This window comes from Puntigrus tetrazona, chromosome 18, assembly GCF_018831695.1.
Source record: "Puntigrus tetrazona isolate hp1 chromosome 18, ASM1883169v1, whole genome shotgun sequence".
In the NCBI taxonomy this organism is placed as follows: domain Eukaryota; kingdom Metazoa; phylum Chordata; class Actinopteri; order Cypriniformes; family Cyprinidae; genus Puntigrus; species Puntigrus tetrazona.
In genome coordinates, this window is record NC_056716.1 from 24,751,441 (window position 1) to 24,768,507 (window position 17,067).

The 17,067-nt window shown below is 36.2% G+C and overlaps 1 protein-coding gene across 1 annotated transcript; it reads right to left on the reverse strand.

The window, feature by feature from the left end:
* Positions 1–1,006: 1,006 nt before the first annotated feature.
* LOC122362445 (sodium-dependent neutral amino acid transporter B(0)AT2-like) lies at positions 1,007–14,168 on the reverse strand. Its single transcript, XM_043263885.1, has 12 exons — positions 14,008–14,168; positions 12,345–12,821; positions 9,371–9,528; positions 9,102–9,228; positions 8,809–8,990; positions 5,662–5,772; positions 4,728–4,969; positions 4,412–4,601; positions 3,167–3,359; positions 2,866–3,025; positions 1,992–2,154; positions 1,007–1,359 (listed from the first exon to the last, which is right to left on the reverse strand). Exons 2-12 carry the CDS (start codon positions 12,652–12,654, stop codon positions 1,039–1,041), a joined length of 2,157 nt encoding a protein of 718 aa, XP_043119820.1. The 5' UTR covers positions 12,655–12,821; positions 14,008–14,168; the 3' UTR covers positions 1,007–1,038.
* Between the last annotated feature and the right edge of the window lie 2,899 nt (positions 14,169–17,067).

The window sequence follows — 17,067 nt, forward strand, 5'->3', positions numbered from 1 at the left end:
TAAATCAGTCAGTTAAAATGAAATTTTACAATAGTGCTTATACTGATGCATATTTTTCCATGTGCTATCTTTTTAAATTCTCATTTATTTCAGGTCAGGTTATTGTGGAGTGCAACAAAGTAGTAATAGGCCAAACAACATGTCTGAATCCTTTGATCTTTTAATCTCAATATTGAGAAAGGAAATACTGCGTCATTGAGCAAATTCATGAAAAAAATATTTACAAGAAGAGGGAGAAGTCTTAAGACTTCTTTACAATGATAGCACATCAGCAAGAACATACAAACAAAAAAAAAGTCAGCGTACTGGATCTTTAAGCACTTCTTACCAAAAACATGATCTGTATTCCAAACTATATCTGAATAAATTTATTCATAATATATTTACAGAATACCTTAAATGTACAACATTCACGCCTTGTATTCTATTAACATTTTTAGAATGAATTAGGCACACATTTTCGAACAATGAGTTAGGGTTGTATTAAATGCAATCCATACACCGATGTACAATGATTAAAACTACATCCAAAAGAAAAGTATTGCATGTTTTCCAAGTTTTACGCATACATTTACATTCTAGACTTTTCCAAAGCTGCTAAGCTGCTTCTAATCTCGATTTTTGTGGACAGTAACTGCCCTGACTTGCAACATAATCTGTTTGTACAAATAGCCATTCTACAGTAGAGCATAAACCAGGGTCTACAGGCCCCTACGGGGAGGGGGCAAGTGCGTGCAACAGTTGGGGCAATGGGTTGGGATGGGGTTAGGGGCGTTAGTGCTAGCTACGGATATAATACAATTAGAAATGTTGAAACTTTTGTACCGGACCAGTGTGAGATGAAGATGGCCGTTAGAAGATGCTGTTTGTTTCACTCAGTGATCGACAAGGTCTGGAACTTGATGAAGAGGTTCTAACGGGCAAGTGAAATGAGTCTGGTCCTCACAGTTACAGATGAGGCTGATCAGGTCCTCACAAATCGGATTCGGGCATGTCGGAATGTCTGTAATATTCGGCATTACGTATCCAGTGCTGCAGCTACCGTTGAGCATGACGTCTGCGCGGGAGCAGGTCCGCTTTGCTTCGGTAATTGGCTGGCATGGGTGAAGGGGCTTCGCTCGGCGTCTTCGCATTGAGAAGACTTGCGTCGTCTTCGTCCTCTTCTCTGTTCCTGCAAGCCGTGTCTTTTATAATGCGGCCCTTTTTATAGGAGACGGTCGACAGGCCTCCTGCGTTTTCATCGATGATGTTCAGACAGCGCAGAATGAAAACCACAGGCACGGGGAGGATGGCGGTGACCACCAGTGAGATGCAGACAGCCAGGCCCCAGGGCGGATAGCTCAGAGACTGTTCTTGAGCCTGAGAACAGACACTGCAATTGGATTATTCTGGCAAAGGAATGATGCCACTATAATCCTCGGGTAAAACTGTGGATTGAAGGCCTTAGAACTGACCAGAGCTTAAAGGAATCATTCACCCAAAATGTGATAAATGAATGAAATGTTTACAAAAAATAAAACACCTAAAATAATCTACAAAAAGTCTGAAAATGATGGCCATATTTTGAGCTAAATCATGTTTCAGATAAAGTGCTGTCAAATGAAAAATCGTATCCAAAATAGACATTTTCTTTACATAACGTGTTTGTGTTGTGTTCATTTATTATGTATATATTAAGACACATAGAGTATATATTTTGAAAGCATTTACACTTAATTGCACATATATTTTGTTATATTTGATAGTATATGTAAATGTTTAATATACAAACAACATATTTTTATTATATACATGCAAAATATAAGTTTGTGTGTGTATATATATATATATACACACACATATAATAAATATACACAAATGTATTATGTAGAGAAAAATCTTTATTTTGGATGCGATTAATCATTTGACAGCACTATTATTGTATCCAAAGTTTTAAGCTTTTAAATCACATATTAGCCTCTTTTCTCAAAGCTTTATTGGAGATTACCCACCAGTTGCTGGTTCCATGCACTGTAGCTTGGTGGCGACAGTCCCAGCTGAATGATGCTTGAGGCCAGAAGACCCAGCAGCAGCACTGGAGTGATAAACTTCCACATATAGTAATAATATCGGTATGGAGTAAAACCAAGCATATCCTTTAGATCCTCAAAGAACCTGGATGAACCCACAGGAGACAGAGATGCATCAATGCTACAGTCACTGCAAATTACATTAGAGTTGCTGCTTATTTCAGAACTGAGCTTGTTTTGTAATTTGTTGATCGTATCAAGCTTTTGAAAATATTTATTGTGATTGGCCTTTTTTCCATTTATTTTGTATGCAATGTAACTATATATAATATTTAACATTTAATGTAAGTTTTCAACTTTTGTAAAAAAATATATATATATATTTTATTTTTATATTTATTTTTTTGTGTAAATTTATTTTCATGATTAATTTTATATATATGTGTGTTGAGTTTAAATGTACTTTTTAAACATTTGTTTTACTTATCTTAAATAGTTTCAAGTATTTAAAGTTAACACGTTTTAAGTTTACAAAAATAAAACGTTTAAAATATAAAAATACATATAATTTATATATTTTTTTCTCAAAATATTTTTTATAGTTTCAGTCAAGATGATTTTATCAGAGTTTTGTCGATTAATTGTGTTGTAAAGCAGTCTATAGGGTTTTGTAATTCCTTTTTTAAAGGGTAATTTAATTAGAAGTTATTCAGTAATTTATTTATTTGGTTGCCACATTATCATAAATTGAATTCAATTAGGGTAGAAAGAAAATAATATTCATAGCAATGTTAAGCTCTTGTCACAAGAGGGTGCTGTAAGCTCTCTCTATTAACAGGAAGAGTGCGTTACGTACTTGTCGGTGCCATAGACCCAGGCCACAGCAATGTTCTCCAGAAGAACAACGATAAGGAGAGGCAGAGTAGCAGAATAGTCATCAAACATGGCTACAAAGTAGTTCCCAGATCGCTGGACAAATATTAAACCAATACAGAAGGCAAGTACACAGCAACCAACTGTAAAGAAAGCAGTGAGAAATAATGTTTGTGATGCAGATTATAAACTATATATATATTCTGAAATGTAAGCACATATGAATTAAAGGATGCCGCCTTTTCTCCATAGAGCAGAGTTAAGACGTTTTGGCTTTGGCTGACCTGTGAGGTATTCCTTTCGTACTTTGAAGGTATCCACAATGGGTGTGAGGATGCCCTGGATAGTGCCAAACATGCTGCCCAGCCCTAGATTGACCAACATTAGGAAGAACATGACGGACCAAAAGGGTGAGGCTGGGAAATGGGTCATGGCTTCAGTGAAGGCGATGAAGGCCAAGCCTGTGCCCTGCACAGCCTGTGAGAACAAAATACAGGTACGATTTTAGAATGCATTCAAAAACATGTAAAAGCAAATATGAATACAAAGATGACGTCTGATTAGTAAAAATCTGGTGGAGGGCGAGGCTTGGACTTGTTTTGCGCTGGCAAACATCACATATATATTTAGAGAAACTGACATTTACTTAATCATTTAAATTGTGATGTTTAAATGCCAAAACGTGAAATTGTGTTTGCTTCTATAGCAATGACGTACAAACATCTGTTGATTCTGTACTGTTAAGAGTTTTGCTGGTTTTAGTGTAAGCGTTTACCTCAAAACCAAAAAAAAAAAGATGAAAGTGAAAGAAAACATCAAAGCAGCAGGAGTAAAGTGACTGTATGAAGGAAAAGACTGTGACTGTTCTTGTGTGCATGTGGTTCATCTCATTATGGCATCGCACACAGCATATATTTCCGCTTGTTTCATCATGCGGTGTCTCTTGATCACCCACACACCTCTTTCTATAACAGCACAGCAGAAAACCTCTGTGCCTTCTTCACTAAACTAGTACCTCTCCAGTTTACCTTATTGTGGTCAAAAAATGTTTTTTTTAATGTTTTTTTTCTACAATGTGCTGTAATACACACACACACACACACACACACACACACACACACACACACACACACATTAACTCAATCTTAAGTGACCCATAACATGATTCTTCAAAATCATTCTAATATGATTTTGTGTTCAAGAAGCATTTATTATTATGCATAAAACAGTCTACTGCTTATTATTTTTAAGTATTCTTTGATGAATAGAAAGTTCAAAACAGCATTTATTTAAAATCTTTAAATAAAAATCTTTTCAAAACCATGTCAAATAAAAAAATGACCATGGATTATGAGTTTTAAAAAACACACGTTGACGTATAGTGCTCTTTTGTGTTGTTTTAACTTTCAAAACAAATGACTGGAGTGAGAGCGTAGCTGCCAGGGTTGTGTTCCATGGAAAGTTTGTGTATATCGGTTGTCTCTTAGGTTTCCCCGAGGTGTATCTGTTCACTTTAAGCTCCTCCTCACCTTGTTCAGCTCCTCTTTGATGTCGCAGCTATCTAAACCTAGGCGTGGGTAGTCGTTTTCCATCACGCCCCGGATAATGTTGGTCATTTGCTGGTAGTCATCAGGGCTTACATTACTGAAGTTAATATGGTGTGGGATCAAACTTGGATTGATTTCTTTTCCAAGGAAACCAACGATCTTCTTCGTGTTCCTACGGTACATTAAAACGAGAAAGTCAACTACAGGTCATTCGGTCTGTGTGCGGTTTATGAAATGCGAGTGTGTTTTTATTCTGAACATATAACCGCTTCTTATGGTTCATTTGTCTTCCACTTACATTTCCACACATTTGGCATTCATGATGTTAGCTTTGAAGCCCAGCACGGCGAACACAACCAGGGTGGCCAACACTGAGGTAAAGAAGTTGATGAAGGAGACCAGCACGGCGTCGAAATGGCAGTTGTTGTCTCGCTTGTTGTAGCTGGAGAAGGCGATAACGCCACCGAATCCAAGTCCCAGAGCAAAAAAGACCTGCGTGGCAGCCTCACGCCACACTTTGGGTTCAAGCATGATTTCCAGCTGTAAAAAGATACTTCAGTTTATTATGTGTCGCTTGCTCGACTGGATGCATTGACATGCGAAATGTATCAGCTTCACAATCTTCTTAAACGTGGGATTTTATATAATAAGACAAATTCAAAACATTTAATTAACAAATCCTGATCTCTTTTCTCTCCACACTTCAGCCACAGACAGCTCTGTTCAAATTAGCGTTGTTTTTAATTCAATAGCGGAACTATTCCAAAGCAGAGGCTGCATACTATCATTTAATTGTGTGTTACACAAACCACCCACTGATAAGACTTTGAAGCGACACATAGCACAACAAGGGACGCATTGATAGCTTCTAGCACTGAGGAGAAATGTGACCATGTCTTGTGTATTGTGTCAAATAGCTGGCACAACAAGACGGTCTGCTGCGTTTCAGTCTGTGCTGATGGAAGAGTTAATTCACTTCTGTCGAGTCACATCACAAATGCATGCTGGGATATCTGGCTGGGGTATTGTTTCCATAGATACATCTACTGGTCTCCACCGGACTGAGACGACGGATACACATGGGAATTAGTAATGGATGATTACCATAATTCTGAATAAAGTGGATTAATTGCTGCTGTATGAACCAGAGCATGTAGAGTAAATTGGTCTAACCATTGTTGTAATGTGTCATCTGCTCACACATACACAGATCGTGTTCTTTAGGGTCTTACCTTTGGTGTAAACATGTGGATGATACCATCAACAGAACCCTTGAGCAGGAAAGCACGGGCCAGGAAACAAATAAGCACAACATACGGGAATAGAGAGCTGAAGTACATCACCTGCAATTAGACATAACCAAACAGAATATCAGAAAATGTCTGCAATATCATTCATTTACGTGTTTTTTTTCTCTGTATTACTGTTTCTTTAACTGTAAAATCATTCTCTGCATATAGGTGGCAGAAAGGTGCTCTCACTTGCTGACTTTGCTGACTAAATGTGCATCTAGTTATGCATGAAAGCGCATGGAGTTTTCACCTGTGATTTGTTTTTCAAACCTTCAGATGATGTGTTACATATTTTTACACCTTTGCAGTCTATCATTTTGAAAAAGAAAGTAATCAGATCCATTTCTTCGAACAGTGTAGAGAAAAAAAATATTTTATCACTATACACAGCTCATTTTGAAGGACTCTTAATGAAGAAAGCTTTTTTGGAGCCAGATGGTGTAGTTAAGCCATCTATTAGCTGACTACCTAGCCTGAATGCCACATGTGAATACAAATGAGTGAATTTAGAAACAGCTGCAGACACTATGTGCTTTATGTATGATGTATGTTGCATCCCAGATGACTAAAAAACTACTTCTGAAATCTGATCAGACTGAAGCATATTTCTAAAACGATCAGACAAAAAACAGACAAATTAAAGACAAAAAACATTTCTAAAACTAAATTTTAGATGAAAAATATTATTAAATACTTAGTATACAGATAACAAATGTACACAGAATACTAAACTAATAATGTCACTTTGGATTAAAGCCTCTGCTACATGAATAAATGAATATACTACAATAAACCAGGTGTGACCGAGAGTCCAGAAGTACTGCAAATGCTTGCTTTTCTGTTTAAGAGTTTACTAAAGTCATACAGTCACACCCCAAAAATAATTTCCTAATTTTCTATTCAGCAAGAATTATAATGTCAGCACTTATTAACTAGCTTAATCCTTAAAGCCTGTGTATAATTTATTTTAAGGACACATTTTAAATGGTTTCATATTATCAGTTTTTTTTTTATTGAGAATCTCAAAGTATGCCAAGGTTTTTGCACTAAAACAATCATAATTTAGTTGATCATAAAACCTTATACAAGAATGGACAGATCAGGTGTACAGTGACACAGTAAATGCTGTTCTACACTAACATTTATGCATTTGCGAGACATTTTTATTTACATGAGTGATTTACATTGTATTTGATCAGTTTATGCATTCCTTGGGAATCGAACCCATGAATTTGGTATTTCTAAAGTCGTGCTCAGATATGTAATATGGTACTCACATATTAATGTTAGTTTAACAAACTAATTTAAGTCGAAAAGCACTTTTTAAAGAGAAATAATTAGATTGATGATTGACATTACTGGCTTCCTTTGATCTTGCTTGTACTGTATGACCATAATACTGAAAAGGCTACTGACTCATCTCTGATTCATCAAGGGTGGACCTGCCTTAAAGAGTAAGAACAAAGCTTGAAGTTAAACGTTTCCCACAGCTATGAAGATTAAAAGACACATTCTCTGTGGCTTTCCAAAAATGAAGCATCATGAAGGTTTTACAAAGATCCATTAAACCAATCAAGCCCTCTTCCTGCAGACACAGCTTTAATTCTACAGTACAGTATCCTCAGTCACCAATAATTGTAGCTGAGTATGGTTATTTGGTGCAGTGCCACAGAACTGTGAATGGTGGACACAAATCCATGGCGACCAGCATTGCCATGCTATTTGTGCACACAAAATGACAAAAAAGAATAGAACTTTGAGTATATTTTTGTTCTTCATAAAATAAGTCTTCTGTGATTGTGTGGTATTCCTTTGTGAGGTAAATCCCAGATTAAGCTTCAAAGACTGTCCTTATCCCTTGCAGATTATAATATACTATATCCTATACAATAATGTCCTTATTGACTGAGGGGCCATACTTAAACAGCAGGAATCCATCTGTTGTCCATTTAGCTGGAAATAGATTAACTGTTTATCAAAAACCTTTATTATCCATCAAGAGGAAACATCAATTTAGTGCACTACTTTAACACATTTTTATGTAGTTGCGGAGCCACTTTATGTTTTCTTTTTACATGTGCACTTAAAAAAAAGTATGGTGGTCCAGTAGTGCACAACACAACTAAATCTTCATGACACGGTGATATTGCCACAAACACAACACAGAGAACCAGTTTTGGTGTTTTATGACTTCTTTTCCATTGTGTTGTGCTAATTTTGTTGTGTTGCAACTTGTTTCTGATGCTAATTTTGTTGTGTTGTGCTAATGTTGTTGTGTTGCGACTTGTTTCTGTTTAGTTGTGGCTTTTGTTTTGGCTTGTTTCTGCTATGTTTTACTAATTTCCCTGTATTGCAACTTGTGTCCATTGTGTTGTGCTAATTTCATAGTGTTTTGGTTTGTGTCCATTGTGCTGTGCTAATTTTGTTGTTTTCTCACTCTCCAGCTATACGAGATTTGAAAAAGGTTTTGTAGAATATTATCATTTAATGTTTAGCATTACCATAGATGGATTTGTTTCTACAAACTCAATTCACAAAATGTTAAGTGATGGATTTATGTTGTGTGGATACCTTTTCGATTAATATGATACTTTTATTAGCTGTTTGGACCCTCAGTCGGATGGCATCCATTCACTGCAGAGGATCCATTGGTGAGAAAGTTTGATGCTAAATTTCTTAAAATGTGTTCAGATGAAAAAGCAAACTCATCTACATCTTGGATGGTCCGAGGGTGTGCAAATTTTAAGCAAATTTCCATTTTTGTGTGATCTAATCCTTTAAGAATGCTTCAATACTTACATAATTTGAAAAAAACCATCAGCTAAAGTGAACTGAGTCAAAAGCACACAGATGCTAGAATACCACATATGGTCTTATCTGTATATGAAATGCATCACGTTTCACAACATTACTCAGGCAAAGATCACATGAGAAGCCAATGGTTCTCATTGACATAGCAAGGATCAGTCTGAAGGTCAGTGTTTCTTTCTGTGTGGCTTTTAACACATCCCTTGAGGTCTTGGCTGACTTTTAGCGTGTGACTGAAGGCAGATTTCTCTAGAACAAAATACAAAACACTTTTCTTACCTTTCCAGATGACTGGATACCCTTGATCATTGCAAGACACACCATGGTCCAAGCAGCCAACAGGCACAAAGTCATCCTCCAGTTAAGTCCTCCACTATCAGAGATGGAGTCAGAGATGTCCAGGGCCACACGATACCAGTAGTATGTAGTGGCTGAACTTTTCTCACACTCTGGTTCGACATCTAAACAACAACATGAAACGTCCAATCTTGTGTATGGCATCATAAGATTCTTCAGAAAAGTTGTTTATGTCTAAATGAATGCATTTTCTGTTATTATTTAAGTTGTCTTACATGTATTAGTTTTGTTTTTGACCAGCGGACACTCGTGCCAAGGAAGAGGCTGCTGGAAGGACTGTGAGAAGTAGAAGAGACTCCAGCCAATGATGACATTGTAGTAAAGAGCCACAAAAAAGCACACCTGCAGTAACAGAGATGCAGTCAAATATCTGGGCTATACCATCAACCTTTGAAAGGGCTTAATTAGTTGCCTTATTTTTGGGCAAAAACAGTATCCAGCTTTACTGCACTTGAAGTATACTCATGAAAGCACTGATATTTACCAAACAGCTGGCGAAGCCGATGCCACCCAGACGTGGGCTTATGTAGTTCCACACCCCAATACTTCCTCTGCGGATGCGCTGGCCCACTGCTAGCTCCAGAAAGAAGAGGGGAATCCCTATCAGCAGCAGCAGAATGAGGTAGGGAACCAGATACGCTCCTACAAAGAGGAGAAATCTGTGGTTATTGGCCTGTTTACTTCAACTACAGAGGACTTGAGATATAGCATACAGTATATTCATGGAACAAGTGACAGGATATAAATGCAATTACTCAATCAAATGTTTGATCAATTTAAAACTGCCATTGTTGTCATATATTTCATCTAAACAAACATAATCATTTTAATCCTGGTATAATGATTATTTATTTATCTATAAAACATTTTATTTATTTATTCACATTTTTGTCTTTATGTATTTTTGGGTATTGTTCATTTATATTAGTCATGTACATTTCTTCTGTGTCCCGTGTTGTTTTAGTATTATTTACATATTATTTATATTTCCAGTTTCCATTTTAGTTTGCTTTCATGTGCTTTAAATTATCTTCACACTTCAGTTAGTTGACTATGCAACATTTTTTGTTAAAGTTCATTTACTTTTTGACCAGTCTAACAATTGTTTTTGAAATATGAATGAATGGGGTAACCCACTATGATTATTTGCAAATATTTTCTCTCTTGAATTGAACTCTGTTTCAGAGAGCCAAAGGAGGATGAGACTGACATTTTAAAACTGTTCAAGCATTGCCAGTGGCACAGGATAGAACATTCCTTCCCAGTGCCTTATGGGGAACAACTTCAATACAATGGCATTGCTTTGAGCGCACTGAAGGGCTGCTGCTTCTCCAGCATGTTGAAGTCATGTGCCTTAACACACAGAAACCTACTGAGAATTAGTCAATTTCGATGATTTTTAAACACCATCTGTTATAGTGTATTTAGAGACAACCAATTGCAATCATAAACCGATCATTAAAATATTATTATAATTTTCATTAAAGGAACAGTTCACCCAAAAATGAAAATTCTGTCATAATTCGTTCACCCTCGAGTCTGTATGAATTGAGTATGAGTTTGTAACCAGGCTGTTTTGGGTCACCATTGACTCTTATAGTATTTTTTCCCTACTATGGAAGTACATTTTGACCAAAACAGCCTGGTTACAAAGTTTTTTCTAAATATTATCGTGATTATTGATATATTGATATCTATTGTTATATAGTAATTATATTGATATTTCCTTTTTAAGTGCAGTTTGCATATGTGTATAGACATATATCTGGATACACAAAATTAAAATAAGATGATTCTTATGCTTATTATCTTATTTCAGTTAATATTAATTTACTTTTATTTTTGTTATCGTTTTAGTTTTACTTAACTATAATAACCATGTTTTGTTGGGTGCCAAACTTACATCCAGGCTTTGGGAAATTTATAGTAATTTCAGGCCATTTAGCATCGATTCCCTCTGTTATATAGCCTTAATCCAATTTCTAGAGCTTGCACCTAACTCAGGCTTTGCTACATAATGAAAAAGGTAAGCTCCACCACTTATTTTTACTGCTTTAACACAAAATGTATTTTGAAACTTTATTGCAGACATCAATGATACTTTAGATCTTGTGCCCAATTAAATTTCAAAATGTAGAACATTATTTTTTTTTATTCGTATTTAAGGTCTGTAATTTAGGTCAGATTGTGGGATGCTGGTTGAAGATTTGGGGAGTTTACAGGGTGTGCATAAGATGACATCTGGCAGACTGGGGCAGCAAAACGTTGTAGTGATCTTGTCATTGCTGTCATTGATGGCACACAGATGGTGTAGTGTTGTGGTTGCTCGGCCCTGGCAAAGACAGAGATAGACACGGCCCACACACAGTGGCCTATTTAATCTAATTACTGATCTGCACAGCAGGGTGGCCACACTCACTTATTATAACCTGGAAAGTAAGACACTGCAGGGTTGTGGTCAAACTCTCATGCAGACAACAGGCCTTTGACACAAACTACTCTACAACTGTATACAGTACAAACAATAGTTACCACCATATGAAACCCAAACGTAGGACAGTAGCATTTCTTCTAATTATAGATGTTAAATAGATTGTGTCTCTTCTGTGTTTTTTCCTGATACAGAAGTTATTTACTCATTCTGAAAGTGTGTTTTGCAAATGAAATGAGAACAAAGAGTAATCATATCTAATGTATGTCATTGCTATAAGTGATACCAGGGTAAGGAACTGTAATCTGCTTTCTCTTGATATTAAACAGCTTTGTATAATCAGAGATGGGTAATATAGCCTGTGATTATCCAGCACATGCAAAGCCATTCATTTCAATGCCATACCTGCCATTATATACCATTGAGGGAACCCAGACCTCTCTCTCTCAAACAACTAATTCTAATTTGTTTTTATTGATCAATATATTTTTAGTTGTTGTCACTTTATTGCTGTTTTCTATGGTTTCTAAAGAAATTACACATAGTGCAAAACCATCACTTTATTATTGGGCATCTTTCTTTGTGTTGACTAAAAATGCATTGTGCAATATTAATTATTTATCCCAAAATGCCAATATTTAATTGTATGTGTTTTTTTGCCAAGAAAGATCTCTGGGTTTGAAAAAACTGATTTGAAAAAGGAAATGAAGGAGGAAATGTATAATGAGAACATGCATCTGAGATGTCAGGCAAATGTCAGTCTAGAATTGTACTTCCTTTGTGTCTATCAACTGAAGCAGCCCAGTTTCACTCTCAAATATTCGCCATTCATATCTATCTCTGTCTATCTATATATGTATATCTACCTATCTATATAAATGGAGAATATTGTGAGCTGTTTCAGCATTATTTATATACTTAGATATCAACTCTTTAAGGTGAATTGCTTACCGTATATATGTATATAATATATAGATATATTAACCTGATAGTTTTGAATCAATTTCATTCATTCATTTTAACCTACCGCCACCATTTTTCTGGCACAAATAGGGAAACCTCCAGACATTGCCCAGACCCACTGAGAAGCCCACTTGGGCAAGGATGTACTGGAGCTTGCTGCTCCAGGCAGGCCTCTCTTCTTCATCCTCCTCCTCTTCCTCCTCTGAGCCCTCCTCAACATCCCGGTCCTTATTCTGTGGAACATCTCCTACCATTAGAGAGCTCTTCTTGAAAGAGTCCTCACAGTTATCTTCGTTGGAGAGCAAATCTTTGACAGATTCCGTAACTTCGTCATCGTCAATCTCTCTCTTGACGGTTTTGCTGTTTTTGGGCATTTGAAAATGTCTTTTTTTTTATCAATGGGGAGGGAGAGATTCTAGGAAATCCGTTTGGGTAGGGCAAGTTGAGGACAAATGTTCAGAAGTAGAGTGGTATTTAGTCAGCAGATATAGGAAAGTGTGGGTGGATTTATTTATCTTCTCATTTTCACGACTGAGGTTTCCTGTTAGAAACAAAAAAAACAAAGCAACTGAAACTAGACAGGCTAATTCCCCTCACATGATGCAATGTATCACTAAATTGCATGAATGTTTAATAACTTCTGCTGAATATCCCCATATCTTCAGTCAAGCCCAACACTAAAAGGATGACTGACAGGCAGGTAGTTGAGACGATTTATGCAGTATGTTACTGGGGAAAAAGTAATTTCACCTTTATGTTAGTCACAGCTACTGCGATGCACAACGAAAAGGCAAAACAGCGTTTTTTCTTGGAAAAGAGGCTTTGAGAAACAATCACTTTGCATCATAGCTTATTCCATTTGACACTAACTGTCACTCAAGCCGACTGGATCATTCGGAACACGATCATATTTCGCATCTAAATTATTTAGCCCCTCTTCTGAGCACGAGGTCGGTTCATTTGCATACGAACCCAAACAGACGAGAGCGCGCGTTCTGTAGTCACGTGGCCGCAGCGGCCCAGAATAGCAGGTTGCCGGTTTGCCAAACGATGTATAGCAAAAAAAAAAGAGATATTATAGCAGTAACGGTATCAGACTGATACTCTGTGCCTCAGAAGGTCTGGTTTGTACATTGTATACAGAACCACGAGTGTACAAATGTGAATGATGCTGTGCGGCGCGCTCTCTCGGTGGCAGCTCATGTGATAAATAGATTTCTTTCAAGGCTGCACCTTTTTGTAATCCAGGCTCCAAGAGAACACATTTTGGCCTCTTCGTCGTGCAAATCGCTCCTTAAACGAATTCTAAATTCTATCAAATATTTTCAAATTCAAAAAAATACATTTTTAAAAGATCGTGAGATCTACATGCGCATAGGATGTCAAGAACACAGTCTAAAGTAAATGATTTGTTGTCAGAATGGCCATTGTGTCTATACGTGTATGTGTTATTTAAATTCCGCTAATATTATAGAAAACGATCGGACGGTTTTATTATGCTGACTGACAATCAGCAATTACGTTCGTGCGGAAAGCATTTATTACACGCCAAAGACATGTACTATACATTTGTAAAGAACATAAAATTTTGACCCCCCCGCCCAATTTTACTATGTCACCCATGTGCGAGGTTTCATCATTCGCTGCATGTGATTGCGCAGCCGTTCACTCATCATGCCCTATGTTAAATAAGCGCCATCGAATAGAGAGAAAAAAAATCTGCTTACCTTATAACGAATCAAAAGTAAACGGGTAGGTTTTAAAATAGGCTGTTTCGACTTGAAGGCGGGTTATATTCGATGGTTTGGTCACAGAAGTACAGCTCATACACAATCTGATGTAAATGATGCAGGAGGCGCAGATGCTCTACTGTCTATCCGTGTCGTCCGACCCACAGGAGATTGTAGAGGAAACTGATTTGAGTTCCCCGAACAACTGAACTAGGCGTGTCTTGAGTAGAATATTAATATACTATATTTCAACACATCAAATAATATGGTTGTATTATATCGCATTTTAATTTTAATTTGCGTTCGTTATGTTTGTACAATTATTTTCAATCTAAACCCCCCCTATTAAATGAAACAGAGTGGTACAATCCACTATAGCGCCCACAAGCTGGTTTTTAGGGGTGTACCGGCATTGTAACCTCGTGCTTGGAAATCTTACATTAGCTTTACAATAATGGCTGAAATATAAGATAACGAGACATGCAGGGTTATGTGAGACCGATAACGACGTACTGGGTTTGCCTTAATACTGGTTTCCCTTAATACTGTATGTACAGATACAACAAAAAATTGTATGCACTTCACATTTGGAGTAAAGGTCTGCGCGCCTGTATTCAGAAAATAAAACCGTAAATTGCACTATTGGTTGCGCTATAATGAAAAAAAAAAGACTTAATAGTGACTTCTTGGTGGGCAACTGGCAATAAAAATAGCTATATATATATATATATATATATATATATATATATATATATATATATATATATATATATATATATATATATATATATATATATGTGTGTGTGTGTGTGTGTGTGTGTGTGTATATATATATATATATATATATATATATATATATATATATATATATATATATATATATGATATAGCCTACCTAAGCTTAATAAATATTGCTGAAAGAGAAGCCAAAAACAATTTTAAGGTAAACATGGCTTCTGTGCTGATCAATGAATACAACTTGTTAATTCAAATGAATAAAAGATTAAAAATTCCAATAAAACGTAGTATAGTTAAAGCAAGAACTTCAAACCTGCAAAGTCTGATGCTGTTTAGCAAAGGTATGCACTACAACAGGGATATTTGGGCTAAACTGTAAATTAAATAACGTTAAATTGCAATGACTTTTATGATTTAAGCATTAAGTCAGAAAAACAGCAGCCTTTATAGTTTTTCCTTGCGGAAAGGCCCTTTTTATTGTGTTTATTTAAACCCAACAGGTTGACATACATGCAATTAAATCTCTCTCTCTCTCTCTCTCTCTCTCTCTCTCTCTCTCTCTCTCTCTCTCTCTCTCTCTCTCTCTCTCTCTCTCTCTCTCTCTCTCTCTTTTAAAACTCTGCAGAATGTTTTCATTCACTTAGAGTTGTATTACACTCTGCATGAAAGGTAACTTTCAAAAATTTATAGGGGCATTTTAAAGATTTTTTGTTACTCCTGCCATTGAGGAACAGTGAGTGTGAAAGTCCTGGAAAGTGACTTTGATAGCCTACATATATGCTAATTAGAAAACGTAAATAATCAAGTAATAAAGGGCTTTGTTCCGAGTAGGCTAATGGCTGTTTGTGACATGTGATCGTCCTTTGCCGATATAGTTCGACTTGCTTATAATGTCAGATGTTCCCTGAGCTTTAGTGTGACGTTGCATTGCACTTAGCACATTGCAATGAGCCTCAGGAGCAGTTTCCATTGTTGATAAGGTTTAATCCATGACATCATTAGATGAAACGTAAAGCTAACTTTGATACAGACATCTCAATGGACTAGTAGAACTAAATCTAGAATATTGAAATATCACTGCATCGGAATCATGCATTATATATGCATATACATGCATTATACATTTCCCAATGGCTTTTGTCCAGGGCATTATTTTCAGAATGTTTCCAGCATGTGATGATAACAAACACACACCAGTCAGTCACAGATGGCAGGTTGTTCTACCAAACTGTTAAATAGTTAATGTGCTAACTACGCCATGAATTAGGTAACACAATCCTTTGCTGCTGTCACAAGTTTTGCTCTATTTTTTCCCCAATAAAAGATGGTAAATTTGTTGGCATACAAAATAGCAATCAAAATACAATATTTCCGAAGAGTCAGCTCTAAAGTTTTAAACATTCATCTGAATTGGAAAAAAGATCTTTAAGTGAATTGGTATTTGAAGTAGTCTGACACATTTCGTATAGCATTGCTGAAACCAACCCATGCTGTAGTTACCTTTATTTTAATGAAAAAAAATGGATAATACTCCTTTCCCAACTTTTTTTTTCTCCCTTATTTACCACTGTCTATCCAATACCTTTTTGTCGTATCTAAACTGTCCATGTCACAAGATAATGGAATCAATGTGGTAATTGTATTGGACAGCGGTGCCTTCACAAGCTCTTGGACATGCTTGACAATGAAGGGATTAATTTCACTGTGGTCCTAAAATCTTCTTTTTCAGGACAACTGGCCTGTGCCATTAGGTTCAATTTAGTCATGGAATAATCAGAAGGTTAGGAAAATTATTTGAAAATTATATTACCATTAATAATAATAATAATAATAATAATAATAATAATAATAATACTGTATGTATGTATATATATACATATACAATGTTCACAAAATTTTAAAGGTATTAAAAATATGTATTTGCTGTTTAGAATAACTAGCTGACAATCGATTTATTATATTAAACTTATTATATAGCACTGCTATTGGTTATTTTACTGAGATGTGCACAAAATGACTTGACTCTTTTATTAAGATTCTGCTGTAACAAACTAAAGGGTTGAGATTCGTAATGCCATTTCTAACTCTTCACCGGTAATTTTATGTGGATTATAATAGTTGCCCATAAGGAAGAATCCATGACCACCGATAGCAGCCCAGATCCTAAGCTGCCTTTTATTCAACAAGTTCTTTCTCTCCCTCTCACCCACTCTGAAAGAATGAATGGAAACAATTAGCCTGAAGAGCAACAGACCAGTAACAGAAAACCCTTTACAGTAAACATAGGGACACTATCCAAACTTGAGCTCTGTTCAGAGC